At 34.1% G+C, this 23,486-nt stretch overlaps 3 protein-coding genes and 1 long non-coding RNA gene across 25 annotated transcripts; 1 reads left to right on the forward strand and 3 right to left on the reverse strand.

Moving 5' to 3' along the window:
* Positions 1-608: 608 nt before the first annotated feature.
* LOC104757647 (glucan endo-1,3-beta-glucosidase 11) lies at positions 609-2,958 on the forward strand. The gene is made up of 3 exons (XM_010480402.3): positions 609-1,087; positions 1,179-2,305; positions 2,662-2,958. The coding sequence occupies exons 1-3, from the start codon at positions 1,036-1,038 to the stop codon at positions 2,740-2,742; spliced, it is 1,260 nt and encodes a 419-aa protein (XP_010478704.2). The 5' UTR covers positions 609-1,035; the 3' UTR covers positions 2,743-2,958.
* An 831-nt stretch (positions 2,959-3,789) lies between these two features.
* On the reverse strand, positions 3,790-8,624 carry LOC104757646 (putative ubiquitin carboxyl-terminal hydrolase 11). Of its 2 annotated transcripts, XM_010480401.3 has the most exons (14): positions 8,609-8,624; positions 8,499-8,525; positions 8,255-8,412; positions 7,755-7,967; positions 7,409-7,553; positions 7,226-7,285; positions 7,029-7,127; positions 6,369-6,746; positions 6,149-6,289; positions 5,834-6,004; positions 5,429-5,686; positions 5,180-5,334; positions 4,305-5,091; positions 3,790-4,204 (listed from the first exon to the last, which is right to left on the reverse strand). In XM_010480401.3, exons 3-14 carry the CDS (start codon positions 8,395-8,397, stop codon positions 4,058-4,060), a joined length of 2,697 nt encoding a protein of 898 aa, XP_010478703.2. In that variant the 5' UTR covers positions 8,398-8,412; positions 8,499-8,525; positions 8,609-8,624; the 3' UTR covers positions 3,790-4,057. The 2 variants fall into 2 exon arrangements, with proteins under 2 accessions (XP_010478703.2, XP_087350264.1); XM_087494138.1 differs by lacking the exons at positions 7,755-7,967; positions 8,255-8,412; positions 8,499-8,525; positions 8,609-8,624 and having other exon boundaries at positions 7,422-7,493.
* A 4,400-nt stretch (positions 8,625-13,024) lies between these two features.
* Positions 13,025-18,050, reverse strand: LOC104757645 (uncharacterized). Of its 4 annotated transcripts, none has more exons than XM_087494600.1 (8): positions 16,579-17,881; positions 16,307-16,474; positions 16,116-16,229; positions 14,681-15,691; positions 14,445-14,591; positions 13,946-14,356; positions 13,709-13,831; positions 13,025-13,620 (listed from the first exon to the last, which is right to left on the reverse strand). In XM_087494600.1, the coding sequence occupies exons 2-8, from the start codon at positions 16,313-16,315 to the stop codon at positions 13,252-13,254; spliced, it is 2,184 nt and encodes a 727-aa protein (XP_087350726.1). In that variant the 5' UTR covers positions 16,316-16,474; positions 16,579-17,881; the 3' UTR covers positions 13,025-13,251. The 4 variants fall into 4 exon arrangements, with proteins under 4 accessions (XP_087350726.1, XP_087350727.1, XP_010478701.2 ...); XM_087494601.1 differs by having other exon boundaries at positions 16,307-16,471; positions 16,579-17,875; XM_010480399.3 differs by having other exon boundaries at positions 16,116-16,474; positions 16,579-18,050.
* A 2,306-nt stretch (positions 18,051-20,356) lies between these two features.
* LOC104757644 (uncharacterized) lies at positions 20,357-23,100 on the reverse strand. 18 transcript variants are annotated; one of them, XR_015587721.1, is made up of 11 exons: positions 22,665-23,041; positions 22,337-22,377; positions 22,095-22,242; positions 21,916-22,005; positions 21,627-21,707; positions 21,410-21,471; positions 21,194-21,316; positions 21,060-21,095; positions 20,932-20,986; positions 20,679-20,753; positions 20,357-20,554 (listed from the first exon to the last, which is right to left on the reverse strand). It is a non-coding gene; the product is annotated as an uncharacterized LOC104757644 (long non-coding RNA). The 18 variants fall into 18 exon arrangements; XR_015587719.1 differs by lacking the exon at positions 21,627-21,707 and having other exon boundaries at positions 22,090-22,242; positions 22,665-23,100; XR_015587724.1 differs by lacking the exon at positions 21,627-21,707 and having other exon boundaries at positions 20,679-20,740.
* Positions 23,101-23,486: the final 386 nt, after the last annotated feature.

The raw sequence follows: 23,486 nt of genomic DNA on the forward strand, positions 1-23,486 counted from the left end.
GATATTAGGTTTTATACAGTTATGTTTACTTATGTTAGATATATATTTTGTATAAAAAATCTATAAAAATATATTACAATTATACCTTATGTTAAATATATATATATATATATATATATATATATAATTATTAATACAAAATAAATTAGAATATATAATTATACTAGTTATTAATAAAATAATATGAAATCCGCACTGTAAATAGTTTTTCACCAATCAAACATTATTTTGTACCGCTTATTTTGCATTAACCGCACTTGTCCCGCAAATATATTTGTCCCGCACGTACCGCAGTTGAACCGTACTGCACTAATAAATTTTTTGTCCCGCACTACAAAATCCGCGATTACCATTCGGACCCAAAATATGAGAGCCGATTCATTCATTTATCAAAACCTTTGTCAGTTTCCCCCAAAACGTAACCTTACTTAATAATTTTTTTTCTGACGTTTTTTCAATTCAATCAGTGAATGAATCGTCCATGTGAAGCTTTTGTTTGATTGCTTTTACATTCCCTTTTCTTTTTCTTTACTCCTCCTCTCTAGATTCGTTTCTTTTTTACATTACATATATATAAATACTTGTATTTTTCTTGTTATCAACGCAACAAGTTCATATTAAAAATAAAAGCTCAGTAAAATTATACTAAAAGTTTGCAATATGAGACCTGAAGTACTAGTAGTATTATTTATCTTGTGGTTTACTTCTTTGTGTATAATCTTTTTATGGAATTTAACTTAGTTCTAGATATTATTATTTAAAAATACACAAACCACATCGAGATTCCCTCCTTAAATTACCGACTCAAATAAAAATAAAAACAAAAATCTGAAACCTAAAAATTTAATAAACAAAAAGTAGAAAAACGAATCATAATCTCACATCACTAGCTTCCGTTCCGACACTCTCTCTTTCCGACCACTGTTGTCTAATAAACTCAAACCCTCTGCAAATTGTCTTCTTCTCTTCAAACTCCATCGTCACTTCTCTCTCCTCTCCGCCGGAAACGACCGCCGGCATTCCCTCTTTCGCGTCATGGAACTCAAGAGCTTTCGCCGGTCTTCTTCCTTCTTATTCCTCCTCTCAGGTTCTTCATCTCACCATCTCATTTCTTTACTCTATCAAAATTTACTAATACGACGTCGGTTTTAACCTCTCAATGTGACTATTATATACAGTAATGTTTATTATCCCAACGGCGATAGCTTCAATCGGAGTAAACTACGGCCAAATCGGGGACAACCTCCCATCACCGTCCGAAGTAATCCCACTGATAAAATCAATCGGAGCGAGGAAAGTAAAACTCTACGACGCGAATCCACAGATCCTCAAAGCTTTCGCCAACACCGGGATCGAGTTCATCGTCGGACTCGGAAACGAGTACCTCTCCAAGATGAAAGATCCGTCAAAAGCATTGACATGGATCAAACAAAACGTTACTCCATTTTTACCGGCGACTAACATCACCTGCATCACTATAGGAAACGAGATCTTAGCTCTCAACGACTCATCGCTCACCCTCAGCCTCCTCCCCGCGATGCAAGGAGTTCACTCTGCGCTAACCACCGCGGGACTCTCCGATCAAATCTCCGTAACCACCGCACACTCACTCTCCATCCTCAAAACCTCATTCCCGCCTTCCGCCGGGGAGTTTCAACCGGATCTACTCGACTCACTCACCCCGATCCTCGAGTTCCATCGGAAAACAGAGTCTCCGTTCTTGATCAACGCGTACCCTTTCTTCGCTTACAAAGGCAGCCCTAAAGAGGTGCCTCTCGACTTCGTTCTGTTTCAGCCGAACCAAGGAGTCGTGGATCCGGCCACCGGGTTTCACTACGACAACATGCTTTTCGCTCAGATCGACGCCGTGTACTCTGCTTTAGCGGCGGCGGGGTATAAGTCTTTGAGAGTTGAGTTATCGGAGACTGGGTGGCCGTCTAAAGGTGACGACGACGAGTTCGGAGCTACGCCGGAGAATGCGAAGAGGTACAACGGGAACTTGATCAAGATGATGATGAGTGGTAAGAAGACTAAAACGCCCCTGAGACCTAGCAACGATCTCAGTATTTACGTTTTTGCCCTTTTTAATGAGAACTTGAAACCTGGTCCGACGTCGGAGAGGAATTATGGATTGTTTAAACCTGATGGGACTCAGGCTTATTCTCTTGGGTTTACTTTAAACGATGTCGTGAGAGGGGCTAGTGGCGGTGGAGGAGGAGGAAAGGCGCCGGTGTCACCGGTTTCTCCGGTGGCGCCCGATAGTGCCTCAACTGGCTATTTGGCTATTTCGTATGCTCCGGTAACGGTAAGATTCTTCGAATTGTCTTTTTCTTAAAGTTTTAGTAAAGCATAAGATTCGATTTTACAACCTCTTAGGTTAAATACGTTGTCATGCACTAAAAATATTCTATTTAAGGATTTTTTTTCTATAAGAATTTTTTTGAGAAATGGTTAGTATTAGTAGCAATCCAAAAATTTGCTATATTCAAACTCCAATGTGATACTATTACGACCAAAACATGTAACCTAACTACAACTCTAGTATCAGTGTCACTATCCTGTTTTAATCTCTTCTATTTTGGGTTATTAAACTATGATGCTAAAATTTACATTTGAGTGTGTGAAGTGATAAAATATGCTTTTATGCGCAAATTATTGCAGGGGAAAAGAAAAGGGGAAGGTGCAATATTGTCAATGGCGGTGGTGATGATGAGCATGTTACTGGCGAGACACTTACTTTGATTACACGAAACTGAGTTAACTTGTAGAAGCAAAAGCTATATCCAAGCCTTTTGCATTCTTCCAAATTCCAGACTACTACTTGAGCTATTTTCACGGCTATTTTTTCCCCCCATATAATATTTATGTTAGAAATTCATTTTGCACCATATGTAGCACGAGGAGTCACACTCAATTCACTTTTATACTCTTATTATGTTTGTTAGGTTCGGTTTAATATCTTTCTCTTCTTGGCTATTACATTAATCAATAAAAAAAAAATAAGTAAATTTATTATGTACATCGATCTATCATCTATAACTAATGTACCTATTTTAGCTATATATCTAAGATACACTACTATGGTTTAAATTTTATAGCATTTTTTAATGATTAAATTAAAAAAACCTGAAACTATTGCATGACATGTTGAAAATGTTAAGCTGTTAACCTTAACATGGTGAAAAGATGAATTATCAAAGGTAATTGAGATGTTTCTACAATCTGGGCATATGTATTGTCTCTGAAGTGAAAATACATACAACACAAGGTAAGAACAAACATAGAAGAGTTTGTTTTAAAAAACTACTTCACCATCATCTGGACGGACGACCATCTCAGATCGACGCTCCAATACAATTTTTCCGGCTACTTCATCATCTGGACGGACGACCATCTCAGTCTTGAACTTCAATATATAGTTTTTCTTGTTCAAGTCTTCATGGCTGACCGTACTTGTTTGATGAATCAATTTAAGCAAATACATATTTTGTTTTTTGAAATGTTTCTAAACCATTTTGTTGTTATTAGTATTTTAACCATCGTAGCTCTAAATAGTTACAATTTTCATATGAATGACAATAACGTCCATATATGTTTGAAAATGAATCTCTTTACCGATTGGAAACCAACAATAGCTAAGATAGATGGTAAAGTTGTTGGTTTAAACTTTGATTAATATCGTGAACCAAGAAATTAAGACCGAGTATGGTTCACATCCAAAGAAGAGTAGCCAATCAAGACCACATAATATATTTTTTGCAACATTTACTTAGCTGGTAAACACTCATGTAAAACAAAACAGTAGTGATTAGTAACTATGTCTTTGAATATCTCAACGAAGATAATAACAAAATGCCAATACTATAATATTTTTTTCACTGCCCAAACTGGGTAAGAAAGGTAATAAAAAAGAACTCTTACAAAACAATATTTAGAATCTAACTCTATTAGTCTTTTTGGAAGAAGAAATAGAGCATGATGAGACCAATAAATGAATCTTGAGGAAAGTAGCAAACTTTCTCTAAATCCTCAAAATTAAATGAAAGGATTTTTTCCACTAATCCAATTTCATTGTCGATGTCTCTGATTCACTTCTCACTCTTTGATAGAACAAAATGTAAGCAGCTGAAGTCTTGATCTCGAATTCATTTACAGCAGAAACACGATGATCATCAAAATAGTACCATTTGTTTTCATCCGTCAACTGCATAAATAAAGAGCCCACACATTAGTTTTCATGTATTTGTCATTATAGACTCAAATTAGAAACGAAAAATTAAAATAGATAACAAAATGCACAAAACCTTAGCGTAAGCAGTGTAGTGACCACCTCCCATGCCACCATAATGATTGCTAATGGCATATAGCTCATAAAGATATGATTGACCGTCTTTGCTCGTCATGTACTTGCTTAAATCTAGATCGTGAATTGGAAAATTCACAAAGGTATGAATCTTATTCTTGAAATGTCTGCTATATGTAAACCGTTTTAGGTGGAACACAAGAATATCTGGCAACTTCCACAAGTCTAGCTTCTTATTCGCTTGTTTATGTTCTTTGCAACCAGGACAATACCACATATCATCTGATCCTAGAGGCTCTTCTGCTAGAAAGGCTTCCAAACATGAAAACAAAGATATTTCCTCTTGACTTTTCTTCTTCGCTAAAAAATTTGTTTGATGAACCTTAGGTAAATCATTCAAGTAGTTGGAATCATACTTTTCATGCAACTTTTCGTTCCACTTGACTATAACCTTTGTAACACTACCAGGATTCACAATGGAATCAAACTCAAGTGGCTCAAGATTGGTAGAATGGTAATCTGACATTAAAAGGCTGAAGGATAACTCTCTATCATCAACTGTATTATCATCTGTTCTAGATGATAACCTTCCGGATGATTCATCTGCAACATTTGGATTCTGGCCATTCTCGTTTCTACTATGAACGATAGATGACATATCAACCCGACGAAGGGCTGATAGCAATCCAGAGATACTTGCATCAATGTCAGTTCCACTAAGTGGTTCTTGATTGATATAAGTAACAAGGGGAGTTCCAAAACGCTTCAGGGCTATGCCACGATCGGACCTATAAAATTTGAGAGCATTCATTAGAAATAGAACTCAAGAAGAAAAAAAAATTATTAAATTGCAAATTATAAAGTAGGCAAGCTGACTTTTCCTGCTCCACATGAAGAACTTCAAGCTTGACTTTTCCTGGTACTTTATGCATCCGGTTAAACCGATACGCCACAATTTTTTCATTGTTTTTTATTGAACTAAGCAACTCCATAGGATTTTCAAAATATTTAAAGACCTTGTGGTCATGAACCTAAGAGAATAAACATCAAATTTAGCAGTTTTTTTTTTACAAGATGTAAGGACAACACATATATGTAAGGAAAGGACTCCACCAAAATTATTACCTCTGCGAGTAAAAGGCTTTCGTCATTGTTCAAACAGAAGGCAATGCCTAATGCATTACTGAGATCTCTACACGAACCATGTTTAGGAACTCTTACAGTGTATGGCATCGGAAGATGGCTTCCATCACAAGAAATCACTGTAACAGTCATTGATCGAGTGCGACTTGATGGTAACGGCAAAGATAAGTACATGAAGGGATCAAAGGTGATTGAGATTTTTGCACAATCTGGGCATACCAGTGTTGACTTGTATTGTCCCTGAAGTGAAAACACATACAACATATGAAACAGTAAGAACAAACAAAGAAGAGGCAATAACTTCCAATACATTTTTTTTTTTTTTATCAACAATAACTTCAAATATTTGTTAGGGGGGGGGGGGGGGAAGAGGTAATAAATGCTTACCTGACAGACATCAACTATCACCGAGTCATTTCGGGCCTTGTGGTACTTCCACATTTCTTCGGCTACTTCATCATCTGGACGACCATATGAGTCTTTAGCTTCAATATAAGGTTTTAATTTTACTTTGTTCAAGTCTTCATGGAGCCCATCTAACAGGAAAGCCAGCATTTCCTGAGCAATGAGCTAAAATATCATACATGGGAAAAAAGGCACTAGTTTCCTGGGGTGAGAGGAAGTAATAAAGCCAAGAGATACAACAAATTTTCTCCAACTATTAAGCATTCACCATAGACCATTAAGGAAAACATGACTTACTTGAGAATCATGTTGATTATAACCATCAAATTGTGGAGAAAATAGAACTAATTTTTTCTTAAATTCACGTGGCAAAATTTTATCACATCCAATCGACCACAATTTCCTCAAAAGTTCACCAAATGCAAGTGCAAGCTCACCCTGCATTAGATATATAGATTCGTTTCAATGACTTCAGATGAGAGGTTAGAAACAAAAACAACAATTTTGAATTACTTACACGCATTCCTAAAGGATTGTCTGCATTTATGTCGGAGTTGTAGTCTTGTAGAAAATATTCAACAATAGGCGGTGTATGGGCCAGACACTGAAGAATACTATTCATGAAGCATGTATTTCCTAAATTCTGTAATCCTGCTAAACCTCTCTTGTCTCTTATCCCAAAACTACTCAAAAAAACATCATTTTCCAAAGTATTTCTTTGAAATAGGCTAAACTTAGAATCTTTGGAATGACCATTAGGTACGGTTTCCCCATCAAAAATTATATTCATAGCAACTGGCGCCCTTGTAGGTTTTAGAGGTACCAATGCCAATTCAGTTTTAGTCAACCTCATTTCAGTTTGAGATGATGTAGAACCATCCACTTCAAGAAGAATCTATACGGAATACATAAAAAATGACAAACATAAATATATATGGTAAAAAAAAAAAAAAGTCAAAACGAGATGTTGGTTCAATGACAATTTAAGAGCTCAAAAGCACAAAATAATTCACCAGAAATATAGAGAACAAACATAGATCAACAACAAGAATAATATCCAAACCATCCAACAAAAATTTCATAAAAGAAATAACCTTTAAGTACAAACAATAATAAAGGCAAAGGCAATCTATCAAAAAGTTCTATGTAACCGAGCGGGTTTTAAAGACACACTTACATTCTGGTTTAGTTGAAGGCATAATTCCTCCACACTTTTGTTAGATGAAGGATCCAAGAGTACATTTTTTTTCTTCTCGAAGTAATCCCAAATGCGAGCCTACTTATACAAATCAAATATAGAGCAACTAATACATCTCTAATAAAAAAAGAATTGAGATAAATATTACCCAAAACAAAGAAAATGAAAGCAAATACCTTATCTTTTGCTACCCCTCTTACATCACAAACTATCTCATAAAGTTTGCCTATAGAAGCCTGAAACATCAACAATTCATATGACACATAGTCTTTCCCTTAAACTCTCCACATGGTATGCAGTAATTTGTTTGTTCACTGCCTAAAAATACAGATCTAAGGTAGAACGAGAGGACACAATACCTGTTTGCTCAACCTTATGATGGTAATGGTGTCATCTCTACTGTCTGTCAACTTAAGACATAGTGGATAAACCTCTACATTAAAGCTCTTGTTGTAATCTCCTTGGCACATTAGTCTCTTTGGTATCGGAGGACCTCCTTTATACCTGAAATATATAGAAGCAAAATTATCTTATTGAAAGTATCTTTTGATGGTAAATGCAAGAGGGCAACGATAATATATGTAAAAAAAATGGTTGATATCGTGTCAATGTCATCATTAAAAAATAAAACGTAATAAATAGGTGATTTATAACATAAAGTTCTGTATTATGTTACTATATAGGACATATATATGAGAAACTCACCATTCCACGAGTTTATTCCAAGCTTTTTGAGGAACGAGAGCGTATTCAACCCCTTCCTCCAACATCATGCGAAGTTGAGGATCACTAACTTTGTTTTCACTTTCAATAATACCATGATTGTCTATTGTTCCAGGCCTGATAACTTTTGAAGTATCTCCACTGAGAAGTTCTACAGTTAGTATCCCAACAAATCTCTGCCAGCTTGTGTACCATCTGCACTAACATATAAACATTAAGATACGTTCAAATCTAGGCTAAGGATATATTATGTATAACACGAAGAGAAAAACATTCATTAAACAACCCCGTTAGAAGTAAAACAAGGAAATAAATGTATAGTACAAGAGTAAAGATCATGCATGATGCTGATGACTAAATCATCATCAACCGATTTGCTAAAATAAAATCAAAGTGATTACAAAGTACTATGGAAACTATGTGCATTATGCAAATCTAGAACATATGATCTAAAAGTTCAAAGAAATTTATAGAAAGATGACCTGTTTGAGATAACAAAATACAAGTTTCCATCTTTCAAATCAGCTTCAGCTTCGCTAATCAGCTCCGTCACAATACGTTTCTCTTCCTCAGGAGTGCAGGGAAACTCACAAACTCGGATGGATTCCGAATCAGAGATTGTCATAGAATTGGAATCAAACTACAATTTAAAAAAAACCAAGATTCATCAAACTAAACCACACAATCAATATTCAAAATTTTATATTTGTGATATGTCCAACTTACATCAAATCGCAATAATAATTTTTTCCTCTGTCAAAGACAAACAAAAAAGAACTACAAATAAATAAATAAAAATCTTATATTATTGGAAAATGAAGAGAAAGAGAACAGACCACAACAGAAACTCTGATCGGTAGAGATGATAAGAAGAGAAGAAGAAACTCTGATCCCTTTTATAATGCATGTCTTCTTTGATCTTCTTCACTATCATTTTCATTTATTTTTTTAATATTATTTATTATTATTATTATTATTAATGTCTCTATGATTTTATACTATATATTTATTTTATTTTTTTAATTATCTTTTTATAAATAAATTTTTTATCTTTGAATTTATTAGATTTGGATTTGAATTATAAACAGTAGGAATTATATTCTTTACCAGTACTGTTGTTACCTTAAAAAGAGTTTAAACCTTTGTGAGAGAAAAATACATTATATTTAGTTGGCTTGTCCTCTAAGTTTTCTTATCTAGTTTGCGTAAATAGAAGAAAATTGACACACTCTTAATTATTTTTTCAATTAAAAATGGTATATATTTTTCCATGGAACATAGATATACTTTTTAATAAAAATTGCCTTTTAGAATAATTTTTTCTTAATCTCTTTTGGAAGTTTGCACTACAGAGGCTAGAAGATGTATAATGGACAAGTAACTATTTCTACAATTGTCTTATTTCCTGTTCAATAGATTTGTCTTTTGATTTAATTAGTGAAAAAATTGTCTTTGCTAAATTTTTAGGCTTTTAAGTATATATATTTTTCTGTCTTAGAAACTGCATCATACAATTTCAATTTACGTTCAACCAAAAACTTGTATTGCTATAAAGCACACACAAATATAAAAGACAAAAGCACACATCAAATTAGATTCTTGGTTATAAGTTTCTAAAATATGCTCCTCATTAGATATATGAAAATGTTTATAAGGTTTCTAATGTTTCTCAGGTACATTTGGATTGGTAACCACTAGTCAGAAACTTGATCTAGGTATTTATAAGTTAGGGTAATATTACTGAATACCACAATTTTGGCTTAAAACTCATAAAATACCACAATGTAGAGAAGTGTGGTAACTACCACTTTCCGTACGGACAACATGACAGAAGTACCCTCAAGATATAGGCATGAAATCTGCATTGCCGATAACAGGTTTCTATAGGTAGGGGACAAATCCATGAGTAGGCAATGATGGAGTCGTAATCTCATATAATAACATGTAATTTTATTGAACGACATGAGATTTTACTAAATGGGACGTAATCTCATACAATAGCATGTATTGAGTAGGCAATGATGGAGTCGTAAACTCATACAGTAACATGTAATTTTAGTTAACGATATGGGATTTTAACAAATGGGTCGTAATCTCATACAATATCATGTAATTTTAGTAAACAACCTGGGATTTTAATAAATGGGCCAAGTGTATACCGAGATCGAGAAAAATGGTTAACAATCGAGTGGTAGGGCAGCAACCACGAAAACAACTACAGTCTTTTTCATTGTAAAACATGTTATGTTAGGAAAATACGTTCATCATTATATTGTAAGTTGCGTTGCATAAGATTTGACAGAAATGTAGAAAGAAATATTTTGTTGTATTGGGTGAAATTTGTTATGAAAAATAACAGTTGGTGAATTGTAATACATATGTATTTTGACAAAACACATGCAATAAATGACAGCTGTATGTTAGTTGATATGCGAAACAATAATCATTAGTTACATGATTTTTTACCATACAACATGTTGTTTACTAATAAAACATAAACAGAGAGGTACCTATTTACTATATATGTCCCCTATTTGATGTTAGCCTACCTAAGGCCAATAATGTAATTATAATACCCCTTGAAGACAGCTAATGTACCAAATGTGGTATTTTTTTAATTATGTTCTGTTTATATGGTATATATTGCACATTCTCTATATTCTCTATAAATTACTTATAAGATTTGTATAAGGTTTGATACATTATTTATAAGTTTTTATTTTATTTTTGTATGCATATTTTAAAGTCTGATTTTTACCAATCATACTTTTTAAGTTTCAATTTCCTAAAAAATTCCCCAAAATTTCTTGACAGCGATTTTAAAAGCAGCAATTCTTAACTTTAACTAGATTTTGAACCCACGCTACGCGTGGGTTTTATTTGATTTATTTTGATAAACATTATATATGATTGATGACAGTTATAAAATATTAGCTTATATAAAATTTTAAATTACAATTGATCGGTAAAAATTTTACTTTTTAAAAATATAAAAGTCACTTGTGTTAAAATTTTTACCTAACATATCCTAAACCGTTTCTTTGACTATCAGACAAACAAAACATTTTTATAATCATGAATTAATATTTTCTCATATTTAATTGACCACCACCATCTATATCATTTTCATTGTCAAATTTTCATGATAAAAAAAATGTTTTAAATGATTATTCATTGGAAAAATGTGAGGAAGCTGATGAGGAAGAGGAAGAAAAAGAGTATAATGAAGAACAACGTTACCTTTGTTCTTCATTATACTCTTTTTCTTCCTCTTCCTCATCAGCTTCCTCACATTTTTCCAATGAATAATCATTTAAAACATTTTTTTTAGACTACCACACAACTTGTTAACCCATCAAACTCTAATACCAAAACCATTGTCTCTTGTCTCATAAAATTTGTGTAATTTTACGGACCAGCTTAGTCACTACATGCATCCAAGTATTGATACTTTCACCTGTATACTTACTCGGTTTTAGATCCACATGTATTGAAACTTTTCAAACCAAAATCCTTAATACTACAAAATTGCAAATTACTTGTAGAGAAAGTAATATGAACACATGTATAGCTAATAAAACAAGTGTGCTTGTCATCGATCCTTCTTCTTTAAACCTCAAAATTAACTCAAATAACATCAAATCAAGATCTTGTGATGTCAATCCTTCTTCCTTTAACCCAAACTTTAATTTTACAGAAAATATTAAATCATTTATAAAGTCATACATAAAAACATGTTTTAAATTTTTGAAAGTTAAATATTAATAATACTTAAACTTCTTATAGAGTTTAAATATTTATAATATTTTAAACTTTCTATGAAGGTATTTATAATATTTTAAACATCCTATAAAGTTTAAATATTTATAATATTTCAACTTTTTAAAAGTTTTAATAATTATAATATTTAAAACTTTTTAAATTTTTAAATTTGGACGCCTGATAAATCAAACTTCCTGCTCATTCATAGTTGGAAGCATATTAGTCTTATTTATAATGGTTCTCAGCCATTGTCTAAAATTTTCTAGCCGATTTGGGACGTTGTAAATACACTTATTTAGAAGTATTTTAATATAGAAATTTAACATAATTTTAAAAATGTTAAATATTGAGTTGTATTCTCGCGATTTGTCGTTTAAAAAATATTTTAATATAGAAAATTCTAAAAATTTTAAAAAATGTTAATTAGTGGCATGTTGAATTCCAATTGGATGTTTTAAATCCTAGATGGACAGCCTTAGGAGCTTATAGCTTCTACTTTTATTTAGTATAGATGTTATTAGTGAAATATCTAATTCTTATTGGTTTTTTAAAATCCTATATGGACACCTTTAGGAGTTTATAGCTTCAACTTTTTATTAGTATATAATAATATTTTAAAATTTCTATGGAGGTTAAGTAATTGTAATATATTAAAAAATTCTATGAAGTTTAAATATTTTTAATATTTGAACCTTTTAAAAGTTTCAATATTTATAATATTTTAAACTTATAAAATTTATAAATTATACTTTTTTAAAAACCTTTTAAATGATAAGAAATTTTTAAAATTTAAAAACTATAATATTTTGAAACCTTTTAAAAGCTAAGACTTTTAGAAGTTTCAATATTTATAATATTTTAAACTTTTAAAATTTAAAAATTATAATATTTAAAAACTTTTTAAAAGCTAAGAACTTTTAAAAGTTTCAATATTTATAATATTTAAATTTTTAAAAATTTTAAATATTATAATATTTTTTTGAAACTTTTTAAAGTTTTAATTTGATTAAAAAAACTGGATCAAATTATATAAAACTTTTAAAATTGGACGCCTGATAAATCAAGTTTTCCTGCTCATTCGTTGTTGGAAGCATATCAATCTTATTTATACTGGTTCTGAACCATTGTCTAAAAATTTTCTACCCGATGTGGGATATTGTACATAGTTCTTTTATGTCTATAAATTTAAAATTTTTCTTTTTCTAAAAAATTCTGGAAAATTAAAAAATGTTAATGAATGACATGTCAAATCATGATAGGTTGTTTAAAATAATTCTTAATATAGAAAATTCTGGAAATTGTATAAAATGGTAATGAGTGACGTGTCGAATCCTGATAGCTTGTTTTAAATCCTATGTGAAGAGTCTTAGGAACTTATAGCTTCTACTTTTATTTAGTATAATTTTTTTCAAAATCACAATCTATTATTTTGAGGTAAAATTCTCTACATCAACTTTGAAGTAAAAATTTAGAGAATACCAATCACCAACTCAGAAAAGCATACACTAAAATAGATTATTGTTCCTTAATTATATCATACCACAAAACCATAAATACAACTCAGAAAATGACCACCCCATTCTCAATATGGCCCTCTCTAGAAAAGCACAAATTATTAGTATTGTCTATTGAGAAAAGCTTTTTGGTAAAATACACATAGCTACATAATGCATACACATATACTTTCTATATTACATAGGGAAAGAAGAGAGAAGAGTCATGAAGTGGCTTGAGCTTCCTCAGAGTTACTAGCAGAGACTTGTCGTCCAGCACCAGTAGTGTGGCCATCTTCTTCTTCCTCTTCTTCGCAGAAGACACTCTCCTCGCTTGTGTCCGAGAACGCACCTTCCTCATCTTCTTCACTTACCTCGTCTTCTTCTTCGTTTCTCTTCTTCCTCAACACTTTGACGCCTTTTCCTTGAAGAGAGAGCCTTCTCCGTTTTCTTGCTTTCCTTTTTCCTTTGGGAAACTCTTCTCCTTGAGAGTAATGTTGATGCAGTCTCTTCCTTCCTCCCTTACTGCTTTCATTCTCATCTGACTCCTCCTCAGCTGCATCAAGCTTCCGTTTCTTTTTCCCCGAATTAGTCTGAAACCAGCGCAAAAAATTAAGATGATGATTTAGGTATACTTTGAAGACAACAGACGACAAATACATAGAGAGTTAGTATACAAACCTTAGGGCCACGATCAACCAAACGAGCCCACTCGTGCCTATTCCTCAGGCAATCAAGAACAGCCTGTGAATGGCTTGAATATGCATATCGCTCTCCGTTGTGTTTCCTCAAGTGAGGCCAGTGCTATAAGAAAGAGACCAACACGACACATTAGAACAGCTAATCAGAACAACTAATCTGTGACCTAGATGATGTTATGAGATCAGAAATATATGTGGTAAGGAGACATAATAATACCGGCAAGACTGCGTTACAGAGCTCCTCATATGCCATCCTCTTTCCTTTGCTCATGATTTCATTGATTAAGCCTGGCAAAGTTCTATGTACTGGAGTACCATTATTCTTAGGGGAACTGTGTGGAGAAGGCATATTATGCTCATTCAACTCACTGGATGAACACGGTCCACTGCTTGTGCTTGTAGTAGAGTTTGGTGGGAGAAGTACTTTCCGAGAGGAGTAAGAAGAGGTTTTGAGGGTTTCATTTTCTTCTCCCTTGGAACGCAAACTCCCTCCTCTGCTTCCACTGTCTTGTTGTGTCCTCCTATCAGGAGAGCGACGCGTTTTGGCACTCCTTGTACTACATCCATCATCATCACGAGAATTTCGGTAACCTTCTTTGGATGCATCCTTGTTTTTCCTTCTGGAAAACTAGCCAAATAGATATATATAATCAGCCAACAAGCTTGAGCCTAAAAGATAGCATAGGCTAAAAGAAAAGATGGAATTTATATCATACCGTTGTGTGATCCTTGCTACCAGAACTAGAAGTGCGCTTAAAACTAGGAGCGGTTGGAGACAGGGGCAAGCTACCAGGCTGTCTCATGCGTGGGACACGAGGAACTCGAGGAGAACTATTGAGTTGATGGTGCAGTCTCAACGCAAGCTGGTCATTAATGGAAAAAAACAAAACATGTTAAACCGTAGAAGAATAGGGAAGACAAACGAGAAAGGGAAAAAATCTATCTCACACACCTCTTCATCGCTCAGATTTGGAGCAAGGGAAATTATAGACTGCACAGGGTTCTTTGTTGATGATTGGAATACTGTTTGTCCAGGCTTTTCATTTTTCGGGAAGGTCCCTGAAAGCGAATATTTATTAGGAGCCTCGGAAGAACCACCATTAAGCCGAGCTGCTGAAGATGTCTTTGAAGAAGAGGAAAACTCTCTTGTCTTGGAAACTGAAGAATGGGAATTACGGTTATGGTGCATCGATTTTGTAGATGTAATAGGAAATTTAGGATGTTTCAAAGCTTTCTCTAAAGGTTCATCATCCCCATCTCTCTCTCGGATCATATCACTGGAAATACAGTCCTCATCATTGGCCTTAGCATCAACATCAGCACCATCATCACCTGGTTGGTTCTTCGAGCCAGGAATAGAATTCCTGGAAGTTGAGGGCTTCAGGTTGTCATTGCACCTAGAAGACTTTTCTGTGGCTGAACTTGACGATGTTTTTCCAATGCATACTACCATCTTAGGCCTGCCATTCCCTGAAACAGTCTGCGGAATAGGTCTGTAAGGCTTTGAGGACTCTTGAAATAAATTAGATCCAGGCTTTGTTTCCAGAATATCTTTTTCTGCTTCCGAAACCATTAGTTCTCGTTTTAATTCAGTAGCTCTGTCTCTGTTGCCACTACTTATTCCTTCTGATTCGATACCAACAGGCTGCGGTTTGTGTTCATCAGGAACTGAACTGCTCGGTGTCATTATGTTAAGCTCAGAAGCTCCAGAGATTTGAGATGTAGACGTCCCTGAAACTTTAGAATCCATAGGGTCTAGAGTCTGCAGGCCTACAGCTCCAGTATCAGCTGTTTCTTTTTGGAATTTGTTCTTCCTCGAACTGATATTCCCACTGGCATCATAACCAGTTCTCTCTTCAGCTTCTCGTGCTTTACCAATCGTGGAACCAGGAGAAGGCATACGCGAACTTTCAGATGAATCAACTGCAGTATCTTCTGGAGCGTCAGCTATTGTGCCTTGTCTCTGTAAAATAAGAAAATCTCCCTTGTTATTGTAGAATACCAATTATTAGTTGCTTCCCCACTATCATCTTAAACAAGACTAAAACCCTTTCAACAAAAAAAGTTCAAAAAGAAACAAATTTGCCTAAACCAAATTTACGCTATGTCAATTCAAATCTTTTCCTTTTTTGATGAAATCAAGGCACTTCTTGCTACTTAAGCTTCATTAGCTCATTTGTAGCTCCAATTTTGGCCTTTTCTATGAGGGATTGAATAACCAAGAGATGAAATGGATTGACCTAGAACAACATGATGATAATTGATTGAAAGAACTTCAATATTTGTTGCAAGATGAACCCCTATGATATAACTCATACTGATCTAATCAAGAATAATTCAACGACAGAATTCATATTAGTATAAGTTATAGCCAATAAAGGACATACCTCCTCCTCCTTGTTAGCCTCATTTTGCGGAACATCTTTTCCTCCGAGGACAGAAGGATCAGTAGCTGCAGCGCTCTTAAGCACAATTCGGAATTGATGACCAGCTTTCTCATCCTGTTTTCCAGCACCATTAGCATGAACGTCAGAAAGATTCTGTTCTCTGGAGCATTCAACACCAATTTCTGAATTACCAGATTCATCAACGCCAGTTTTCAGAGCAAGGCCACCATCATTAGATTCTTCAAAAGCAGCTTTCTTGGCCTTTTCACTCTTCGTGATCCCAACGTAGCCAGCAAAACCTTCTGGTTCTATGTCCTTACGAGATTCTATTGGTTTAGAATCACTCGTAGGTCGCACTGCTAGTAATTTGAAAGAAACAAAAAAAAGAGATTCTTTTAAGAACAATAAACACAAATGTCTGGATGTGAAGCAAAAAAGGTCTAAGAGGAGGTGTTTCACTGACCTGTTCTACCTACAAAGCCTTTCTTATCATCCTCTTTTTTATCTGAAACTTCAACCTTCTTCTTCATCCGCTCTTTCGAAGCTCCAAACAATTCTTTCCTTCGTTTATTCGTGATCAAAGGACGAAGCAACCTCTTATCCTTCTTCATTGCACTCTGAGAATGCTTCATCTCAGCATCGCCAGTGGAATCCCAACTAATGCCGTCTTTTGCACAAGCAAGCATCAATTCATTGGCTCCTCTAACATCAAGGCTCCTCATTCCAACCAAAGCACTCACAGGAGCAATCACATTCTCCTTCGACATAGAAAACAAAACCCCTGCACCGTTTTCCTCCTGATGCCTATTCTCGATTTCATCCTTCTCTTCCTCATCCCAGCATGGGAACTCTCTATACTTAAAGTTGAACTTCTTAGGCACATAACCAGTACACTTCCACAGCTCCCGGGAGAAAACCGAAGACAACCCTTCAAAAAGAGCCGGATCCCCACCCGGGATACCTTGTACATGAACTTTTTCCTCGGTAGGGATCTCAGTCCATAACCTAAAAGGACGCTTCAGAGGAACACCCCTAGTACACGAATTCTCCATTCTCAAGGTCTTAGTGGGCAACTCAACCAACAGCTGAGCAACCTCAGTCTCCTCACTATCATTAACATTGTTCTTGCTCTTACACTTATCACAAGTGAAAAGCTCTTCTCCTTTCACATAACGAGAACAACGAGTATGAACCCAAACACCACAATCATCACAATTCACCATCTCTTCTCCATCATCGAAATTAACACCACAAACACAATCCACAGTCCAAGATCCATCAACCCAATCCTCATGAGGATCCGTGCTCGAGAATCGATACGATCTTCCTTTCATCTCAAAAATCTAACAAAACCCTAACCCCCAATTTCTAATAATTCTTAGCCTAAAAACTAGACAGACCAAGAAGCCATGAAAACGAAACTAAACCCAAAAAAAAAAAAAAACCCCTATCTTTATAACAACAACCTGATTCGCCTGTTTTTAAAAACAAAACCCTAGGAATCAAAGAAACGTATCTCTCAAAATTCGAGAGCCCAGGATTTTATAAAAACAAGAACCGTATCACCTGAAGAAATTAAGACTTTATGATTCTGACAGAAACCGGAACTCGACTTATGCATCTCCAGTTGCGGCAGTAACAGAGAAGCTGAAAAGAGATTCCAAAATCCCCTGCTCCCAAGAAGAAGTAGTTGTGTGTTTGATTGTCGGAAGCGGAACTGAACAAAGAAAGAGAGCTACAAAGTTTTCCGTTTGACGTCCGTCGCTGGGAAATTAACGAAATTAATTTACCCTCTCAAGTCCGTCGAGATCTTACTGGGCTTTATGTAACAATGGGCCGGGCTCAGACCCAACTTCACTATTGTTTATTCCAACTTGTGAAACTTGCTTTGACTTAGATTACTTACATAAGAGAGCAAGTAAGACCATCTCTCATAGGAGAGAGCAATTATTGTAATTGATGTTATTATGCATCAGTTGCAACAAAAAAAAAAAAAAAGTGATGTTATTATGCATCAGTTGCAAAAAAAAGGTGATGTTAATTTTGAATCAGTTAATACAAATATTACATTAGTTATAATAACTAACTATTGCTAAGTTTTTATATTAGTTATATAATTGATGTTATATTTAATAAAATAATATTAATTTTTTTTACAAAATAAGTATTATTTAATTTTATTAATTAATATGAAAACAAACTGTAAAATTTCGTTTTTCAAAACCCAACTTTATATAATAAGATATGACTATAAATAATTGTCTAAATATTTTAGCCGATATGAGAGGTTGAACACTTTTTTTTTAATTGAGTAATACATATATGTTAAAAAAATATTACGGACTAACTCCGATCCTTTGTGAAAACTCACTCACGCACTCGATGCTTCAGATTGATTTGTGAAATAGAACGAATCCGAAAGATAAAGCAAGAAAAGCGAAACAAAGAACACACAAGTTTGTTTACCCAGTTAAGCTAAGTTGATGTGACAAAGCCTACGTCTGAGGCCAAATTCGATCCAGCAATCCACTATCAAAGAAGATGAATCAGCTCAAGATCGAGCTTGTACAACAATGGAGTCTCTTAAGCTTCTCTCGTTCTTTTTCTTTTACAAAAGTATGAAAAATAGAATCTAGAGAAGACGAAGAAGAGTTTGTTGTTTATAACGGCATAACCTCTTTCGCGACTAGAATCTTTGCCTTTCTTCTTATCTTCTCCCAATTTAATAACCAGAGATAACCAGAACTCAACCAGAATCAATTCCACCGGTTTAGACCAAACCTAAAAACTGAATCACAATTAAGAACCTCAACAAAAAAAAATCAAATCACAATATATGCGAAAGAAAAAGTCTACATTATAATTTTAAATTTGTATAATGTAGTCTATTTTTAAAATTTAAAATTTATTTAAATCATCATTATCTTTTTTTGTTTTCATAAAATATAGAATTAGAAGTTAAGTTTTGTATAGAAATTGTTGTTGTCTTGCTTTAGTTGTTAGTTGTGGTTTATTAAAATTATTTTTCATTTTGTCGTTTCATTGTTATTTGGTTTTATTAGATGTGGTTGTAGGTAATGTTTTTATTATATGTTTTTTTACTTAGTAATCTGTGGGAGTAGTATTTTTCTAAACGCTTTTATGTTTGGAGTATTTTTCTCAGCTCAATGCCTCCACCTTAAGCCACCATTTCGTTAAGCTAACTTAAACTACTTATGGTCTTCTCAATCTCGACTCTTCTTTACCTTCTCTTCCTCCGCCTCCTTCCTCCTCTGCTACCTCCGCTATATCTCTGATGACTCCGCCTGAGAGATTTACTATCAATGGTAAGGAGATAATGGTTGGTAAGTCTGAGCTGACGATGAAGGTTATTAACTTCTGGGAGCTACTATCAGGTCTCGACAGTGGCGATACTTGCCTATTTTCTCCAATTCCGGCGAAATGTAATGTATCCGGTGGTGGTGGTGGTGGTGGAATCCATGTAAGTAAAGATAAAATTAAGAGAGAAAGGAAATTGTAAGAGGCATGAAATTGGAGGAGAGGACATTATATACGACTTCAACTTGCACCAATTGAAGAAAAAGTAGTGGGACTTAAATTGAATGAGACAACATTGAATTACCGTTTAAGAGGAAGACGTTACGATGGAGACAATGAAAGGATGTGGAGGAAAAGGGAGGGAAGAAAGAATGAAGAAGGTGAGGGACGCTTGAGGTCACACAACGTAATAAAGAGGGGGGGGGAGACGTTTGAGGTCGCACAACAACAGCGGCGGAAGAGCTACCTGGAGAAGGGTTTTATTCCTACAACATATAAAACATGTATAACTAAGAGCATCTCCATTGGTAAACTTGTAAGCAAATATGTTAACATTATTTTAATTATAAAAAGTACAAATTCAAAGCTAATAACTTTTGTAAGCTTACAAGAAATATGCGTATTATTAGCACACGAAAAACGCTATTATATCGTTTTGATAGGGATTTCGTAAACGATGTCTTTGCCGGTGCTATTTTAGAACGGATACATACAATAGCGTTTTTTTGTATGCTATTATCTGTCTCTCTATAATAACGCAATTTTATCGCTATAGTAAAATTATTTGTAGCATTTTTTATTTGCCATATTATAATTAATAGTAGCAAAATATTTGTACTATAGGTTTGTCAACAATCGCTAAATATTTTTGCTATAATATCTTTTTTGCATTACATATTTTCTATATTTTTATATAAATTAAATTTGATCAAAAATATATATTTAAATATATATATTATTTCATAAAAATACATTTAAAACATATTTTTTACAAAAAAAACTAATCCAAACGAAATCTTATATACAAAAACATCAACTACTCTGTCTTAGACAAAATGCTCCTCTTCTCTCTTAATCTCTTCAGCTCTCTCTTTTGGGTTCTTGCTCACTCACCACTGGTTCTGCATAAAAGTAAACAGTTTGAAGAGTTAAGGATGGTTAATAACTGTATCAAGAGATCACTCACCTTAACTGAATAAACCATATACTAAACCGGATCAATTTGTAGAAACAAGACTCGCTAACCTCAATATCTGTAACTTAAAGTAAGCGTCACTATCCCAAAAACAGTAGCTTCCAGATTCACCCTACAAAGCAGCACTATCCCAAAAACAGTAAAAGGAACAAAAAGAAAAATAAAAACTATAAATCAGATTGTTTACTGCAACATTCGATTCTCAATATTATATAGAACACAACATATCATAGTCAAATACTCAAATAAATACAGAAAATAGCTTTTTATATAAAAAAGATACATTCAAATCTCCATCCTCACCTTCTTACATGCCTCGATACACTTACAGCTCATAGGTTCCTCCTGCTCGATTTCCCTATCAGAATTAAACATTCATAACTCTGTTTACAATATGAACAGAAGAATAACACAAGCAAGAACTCACTCACCATTGCTGCTAACCCAACGTCGAATCCAACAATGCCCTGAACACATTCAAAGCTTATATGAATGACTTATATTAAGAAACACAAGTTAGTTGCTGATAGCAAACACACTTATAAATATAAACCAGCTAGCAGACCTCTTTGTAGTTTAATCGCATGAAGCTCTCTGTCCTTCTCTTGATTCCATTGTAATCATTGGGCTTGAAGCTCAATCTCCACCTGCTGTAGGTTCTCTTTGTAGAAATGTTATGAATTTGCTGCTGCAACAGCTCACCATTTACACAAAAGTATAATTTTCTATTCTCCAATAAGCAAGACAATTAAGCGGACTTGCAAAAACAGAAGTAACTAACCTAGTATATGGTTCTTTCATATGTCTGGTTTAGCTTCAACTGTTCTAAATCCTGCAACAGATCTGACAAAGGAAATGAACCATTAAGATACAACTGAAAAATATACCTCCAATGGTAAAGTTCTTAATTTTTTTTTTTTTTTTAACTCGCTTTAAAAAAGGAAGAAGAAGCAGCTTGAACTTCAAGCAAGAAACATGACACACAAGAGAAAGTTTACAAGGTTGGGATATTTGGTGCTAGGTGCAGAGAGAAGAGCAGCAGTGTGAACCAAATGGTAAAGAGAAGTCGTTTGCCACACCTGAAATAAACATAAAATCGGAGCCAGCAAGCAAACCGGAGCCACAATGAGGCTAAAAATTACTATATGAGCTAAAACCATTGTTCCAATACAAGAATGTGTTCACGGTTTGTTATCATTGAGACGTGATGAATAATTCTAATTTGAGATTAAAATATAGATGTAACATGAAGAAGGGAGTTTTCTTTTGGAAAAGGAAGAAACATACCATGTCATTCTCCTTCTTCTTCTCAATTAGCTTTATCGACCAATCTTGCTAACTCTTTGGGAGGTCATACCACATCATCATATCCATCATCTACATTCAAAATCTATGTTAATATGTGATTAAGAATACTGTAACCATCAAGGATAAGACATTAACAGGAGAGTGGAGACTAACATTACATGTAATCAACTAAAACTCATTATATAGTTCTTGTCAAAAGATGACTCAAACGTGGTTTGGCATAAGGAACATATCTGAACACTACAACATCACCACACACAAACTTGTAATCCTTGAGGCAAATTTTGTCCACAAGTACAAAATCATCTGCACCAACAATTGAACATCTAATAAGAAAAGAAGAATAGACCAAAAAATGCAAGAGTCAACTTTGAACCAGTTTTGGCTAAAGGACACTCACCTAAATAAGATTTTTTCTGGGGATTCATTGTCGGAAACCATCTGCAACAAAATCCACAAGGCTCCAGAGTTAATAAAGCTTTTAAATAATGTTTTCAAATACAAAATGACATAATCTATCAATTGCATCTTACAATAATCTTAAATAATTCTCATTCCAAACCAGACCCAATACAGTTATACCAGACTTAAAACCATAGTATTGTCAAGCAGCATGAACCGATCTTGTGAATCTAACCTTAATTAAACTATGCTAAACTAATTGAACTAAACCTAATCGATTCATGGAGATGCAGCTTAAGCCGTTTGCCGTTAAAAAAAAATCGTACCAATAGAAAGAGATTGGAGCATCGAAAGAGAGATTGAATCATTGACCATCGATTAGTGTTGGGTTGCTTCTCGATTCTCCTCTAAATTCACGTGCAAGGAACAATACACTCGTCGTAGACCGTATCATCGTCTTCACCAGTCTCAGTGGGCAACCTCGTCCCGTGTCTGCTGTAATGAACGACAAGAACGTCGCCAGAATCAGCAGATCCGATGGAAGACTTCATTTCGCATCAAATGGTGAAACAGCATGGATCGTGAGTTAAGGAGAAGAGCAACCGGTGGAGATGGAGCGTCTTGACAGCGCGGAAGAGAGACTAATAGGTTTAATCCATAAGATAGAAAAATGTGTGGGCCTGAATTATCTCTGGAAAAGTTTAGGCTAAGTCCAATCCAAAATCCAAAATAAAAAGAAAAAGTTGCTGACGTGGCAGCATCATGAGTGAGTAAAAGGCAACTTTATATATATAGAAGAAGTTGCTGATGTGGCAGCACCAGAAATGAGTAAAAGGCAACTTTATATATATAGATGATAAATTATATCAATTAAAAAGAAAATCAAACAAAGATGATAGAAGAATTATCCTTTTAAATCTTAACAAAAATCTTATTAATATCTTTATTATTAATTATGAAACATCGATTATGTTTAGTTGTATGGATGACTGAGAATTAGTTATAAGGTTGTTTTGATACATGCATATAAGAAATAATATAGATTTCATATATATGCTAGATGAATTTTACTTTATAAAATATAAAATGTTAATATAGATTAATTTTTTTTATCATTGTATTTTATAAGTTTTATTATTTCCACTTAA

Source organism: Camelina sativa, chromosome 17, assembly GCF_030686135.1.
Source record: "Camelina sativa cultivar CO46 ecotype springtype chromosome 17, ASM3068613v1".
Lineage (NCBI taxonomy): Eukaryota > Viridiplantae > Streptophyta > Magnoliopsida > Brassicales > Brassicaceae > Camelina > Camelina sativa.

Excerpts from the sequence above, each read along its gene's own strand:
- LOC104757647 (XM_010480402.3), top strand. The coding sequence starts at position 1,036 with ATGGAACTCAAGAGCTTTCGCCGGTCTTCTTCCTTCTTATTCCTCCTC. Across the intron at positions 1,088-1,178 it reads CTTCTTATTCCTCCTCTCAG|TAATGTTTATTATCCCAACG; the intron begins GTTCTTCATCTC and ends TATTATATACAG. Across the intron at positions 2,306-2,661 it reads TTTCGTATGCTCCGGTAACG|GGGAAAAGAAAAGGGGAAGG; the intron begins GTAAGATTCTTC and ends AAATTATTGCAG.
- LOC104757646 (XM_010480401.3), bottom strand. The coding sequence starts at position 8,397 with ATGACAATCTCTGATTCGGAATCCATCCGAGTTTGTGAGTTTCCCTGC. Across the intron at positions 7,286-7,408 it reads TCATAAGGTTGAGCAAACAG|GCTTCTATAGGCAAACTTTA; the intron begins GTATTGTGTCCT and ends TTGATGTTTCAG. Across the intron at positions 5,335-5,428 it reads AAAGCCTTTTACTCGCAGAG|GTTCATGACCACAAGGTCTT; the intron begins GTAATAATTTTG and ends TTATTCTCTTAG.
- LOC104757645 (XM_010480399.3), bottom strand. The coding sequence starts at position 17,449 with ATGAAAGGAAGATCGTATCGATTCTCGAGCACGGATCCTCATGAGGAT. Across the intron at positions 14,357-14,444 it reads GTAGCAAGGATCACACAACG|TTTTCCAGAAGGAAAAACAA; the intron begins GTATGATATAAA and ends CTATTTGGCTAG. Across the intron at positions 13,621-13,708 it reads TGGTTGATCGTGGCCCTAAG|ACTAATTCGGGGAAAAAGAA; the intron begins GTTTGTATACTA and ends CGCTGGTTTCAG.